The sequence below is a fragment of the Microtus ochrogaster genome, chromosome 2, assembly GCF_000317375.1.
Source record: "Microtus ochrogaster isolate Prairie Vole_2 chromosome 2, MicOch1.0, whole genome shotgun sequence".
Lineage (NCBI taxonomy): Eukaryota > Metazoa > Chordata > Mammalia > Rodentia > Cricetidae > Microtus > Microtus ochrogaster.
Genome location: NC_022010.1, coordinates 16,445,491 through 16,448,890, shown reverse-complemented (window position 1 = coordinate 16,448,890; position 3,400 = coordinate 16,445,491). Strand labels below are relative to the sequence as shown.

Below are 3,400 nucleotides of genomic sequence, written 5' to 3'. Positions count from 1 at the left end.
GAGACCAGCCTGGTCTACAGAGCTAGTTCCAGGACAGGCTCCAAAGCCACAGAGAAACCCTGTCTCGAAAAAACCAAAAAATAAAAAAATAAAAAAAATAAAAGGTTAGATGAAAATAGCTAGATTGGCGTATTAGTATACAAGTCCTTGATTTTAAACTGGTTGAATAGTTTTGAAGAAGGCTAAAGAAGTTACCATTATCAGGCTGGTGAGATTCTCAGTGGGTTGAGGTGCTTGCCACCAGGCCTAATAACTAACCAGAGTCCCAGCCTTGAGAGGAGCTGTCTTCTTACCTCCACACAGGCATTGTTGCATACATGCACATGCTCCCACACTCCCACAGTAATAAGTAAGCATATAAGTAAATAGAAGGAAAAGATAGTCCCATTATTATCAAATTTTGCTTTCAAATCTTAAAAATGAAAACAAAAATTTAAAAATACACTTTGAGTTGTAAGTCCTCAGAAAATAGGCCATGCAATTTTTAAATTTTGTCAAATAGAAGTATATAATTCCAGCGCTCAAGAAGTCAAGGCAGGAAGACTGTCAATTCAGTGTCAGCCTTTGCTACAAACCGAGACACTGTGTCAAAAAGTTAGGTCTGAGGCTATATATCTGCAGTAGAGCACTTGTTCAGCCTGTCCAAGACACTGATTTAATTCCTGCAGCTTGGAAAGTGGAAACAAAAGCAGGGATCAGTTCTGACAACAGCAGAGTGCACAGACCAAAGGTGGTAGTTGGACCTTAACTTCTTTCTGCTCTGCTAAGTAATGGATAGATAGTAAACCTGGTTCTTGCAGATCATGCATACCATCTTTTCTTGATTTTTCCTTCTTTAGAACAAAATGAAAGAACTAGAACTTTTGTGTTCAATGAAGGAAGTCTCCTTTGATGGAAATGATCTTGAAAACATGGTTCTCTCACTGAGGTTAGTGCCGTTACTCACTCTCAAACTGGCTTCTCACCTTGGTGCTCAGAACACTGCAGGTCCAGTTCTTGCTAGTTTTTTTGTGTTGCATGTTCACCAGATACTCAGTTACTTACTGGTAAGTCTGCAGCTCTTCTTTAATGCTCAGAAAGTAATACAGGCATTTGAAACAAAAAAAAGCAGAATCGTTGGATGAAGAAGGGACAGGTGAGCAGTGTTCACTAGGTAACTGCTTAGCTCCTGTCCTCATCCCTGAAGGCTGAGTGGGGTGAGCTGGAGAACAACTAAACCCACCCTAGTCTCTCTCTCTAGGGAGAAGTTCCTCCAAGAAGTGAATTCTCTCACTCAGAAGCCCTCTCACCCCCTGACCAAAACAAAGACGCTGGTGAAGAGTCTGATGAACCGAGCCGAGCTGCTGCTGCACGTCACCATTGCAGCCCAGTCAGGCCTCACCAGGAGCATCTCAGGGACACCAGCAGAGACACCTGGTACTGCTCCAGGCTCTGTTCATAAATAGACATCAACTATTGTTAAATAATCCACTCCTGGGTTTTTCTAGAACAACAAAAAAGGAAATATAAGCATTTTCCTTCTTGCCTCTTATTTTTTAGTCTCTAAGACTTTAATCCCTATGGAGTCATCCTGAATGGATCCCATTTGCTTTGAAGGTTCCTCCTGGGGCATCTGAGGAGTACAATGGCGTGTGTTTATGTAATCAGTGCTTCCATGCTCCCTGTTTTAAGCTCATGGTTTTCATAGTTACACATGCTATTATTTTTCAGAGTAACAAGCATTTATGTAATCAGCATTGTGAGTCTTTTATGTGGCAGTCCCTCCTTCCTTCCTTCCTTCCTTCCTTCCTTCCTTCCTTCCTTCCTTCCTTCCTTCCTTCCTTCCTGGTGTATCTTTGTTTTTGTTTTTTCAAGACAGAGTGATGGAATTTCTCTGTTTAACAGCCCTGGAACTCGCTTTGTAGACCAGGCTGGTCTGGAACTCACAGAGATTAACCTACCTCTGCCTCCCAAGTGCTGGGGTCAAAGGTGTATACCACCACCACCAGACTGAGTCTTTTTTCTTTGCGCAAAACTGGGTTTTCATTATATAGGATCTTCTGTCAGGACTTGCTGTGAATTGATTATTAATGGAAATCCCCAGATGACAGGTTTTTTTAGATTTCTTTATTTATTATGTATACACACACCAGAAGAGGATACCAGATCTCATTGTAGATGATTATGAGCCACCATGTAGTTGCTGGGAATTGAACTTAGGACCTCTGAAAGAGCAGCTGGTGCTTTTACCCCAAGCCATCTCTCTAGCCCCTAGATCACAGTTTTTTAAAGTTTAAAAGTTTTTTTAAACAATTATTTTATGTATATGAGTGCTTTACCAAAATGTATGTCTTTGTCTGGTGCTGGCAGTCTAGAAGAGGGCATTGGATCTCCTGGAACTGGAGTTACAAATGATTGTAAGCCACCATATGAATGCTGGGAACCAGCCCAGGTCTTCTTGAAGAACAGCAAGTACTCTTAACCTCTGAGCTTTCTCTCCAGACCCCTCTTCCACATTTTAATTCTTGGTTTGAAAATGTGTCTCCCAAGGAAATAGTTACCCACGTGGTCCACTCTATATATTCCTGGTCACTGTTGCCTTTGTTTAGCTAAAACAGCCTATTTTTAGTGGAAACTTCAGTTACTCAATAAAGTTGATGATACTTTTCAGGGGGGCTCGCAATCATAGATAACAAGCTGGTAGCAGTTGAGGAACAGGTTTACCATATTTTAGATTTAAGCTGCCTACTCTTAAGATGTGAAAGGACTTTTCCCTACAATTTTGACTTATTTTATTTTTTCCCCCCTTTTCATATGTGTGTATGGGTATACACGTGTTCTTATGCCTTTGAGGCCTAAGGTTGGGAATTATCAATAATTGCTCTTTCACCTTATTCCTTGGGGCAAGGCCTCTGGCTTAAACCAAGAGCTCACCCATATGGCTAGTCTTTCTTGCTAGCCAGCCTATTCTGGAGGCCACCATACCCACCTGACATTTACATGGGTTGTGGGGGTCTGAATACTGGTTCTCAGGATGCTATGACAAGCTTTTTAATGTTTGAGTCATCTCCCCAGTCCCTCAATTTAGTTATTTATTTTAAATAAAACAACTTGGGGCTGGAGAGATGGCTCAGCAGTTAAGAGCACTGGCTGCTCTTCCAAAAGACCAGGGATCTTTTCCCAGCACCCACATAGCAGCTCACAACCATCTGTAACTGAAGTTCTAGCGTATCTAACTCCCTCACACAGGCATACATGCAGGCCAAATACCAACACACATTTTAAAAGAATTTAAATAAATAAATATTTTTAAAAATTTGAAAAGTAGCCAGGCGATGGTGGCGCACGCCTTTAATCCCAGCACTCGGGAGGCAGAGGCAGGTGGATCTCTGTGAGTTCGAGACCAGCCTGGTCTACAGAG

The 3,400-nt window shown here is 41.8% G+C and overlaps 1 protein-coding gene across 1 annotated transcript in view; it reads left to right on the top strand.

The window, feature by feature from the left end:
• Positions 1-3,400, top strand: part of Hectd4 (HECT domain E3 ubiquitin protein ligase 4) — a 198,724-nt gene that overhangs the window by 111,608 nt on the left and 83,716 nt on the right. Inside the window, exons 27-28 of the mRNA XM_013349655.2 lie at positions 840-928; positions 1,241-1,416. Coding sequence (XP_013205109.1) covers positions 840-928; positions 1,241-1,416 — 265 coding nt within the window. The remainder of the gene's footprint in view (positions 1-839; positions 929-1,240; positions 1,417-3,400) is intronic.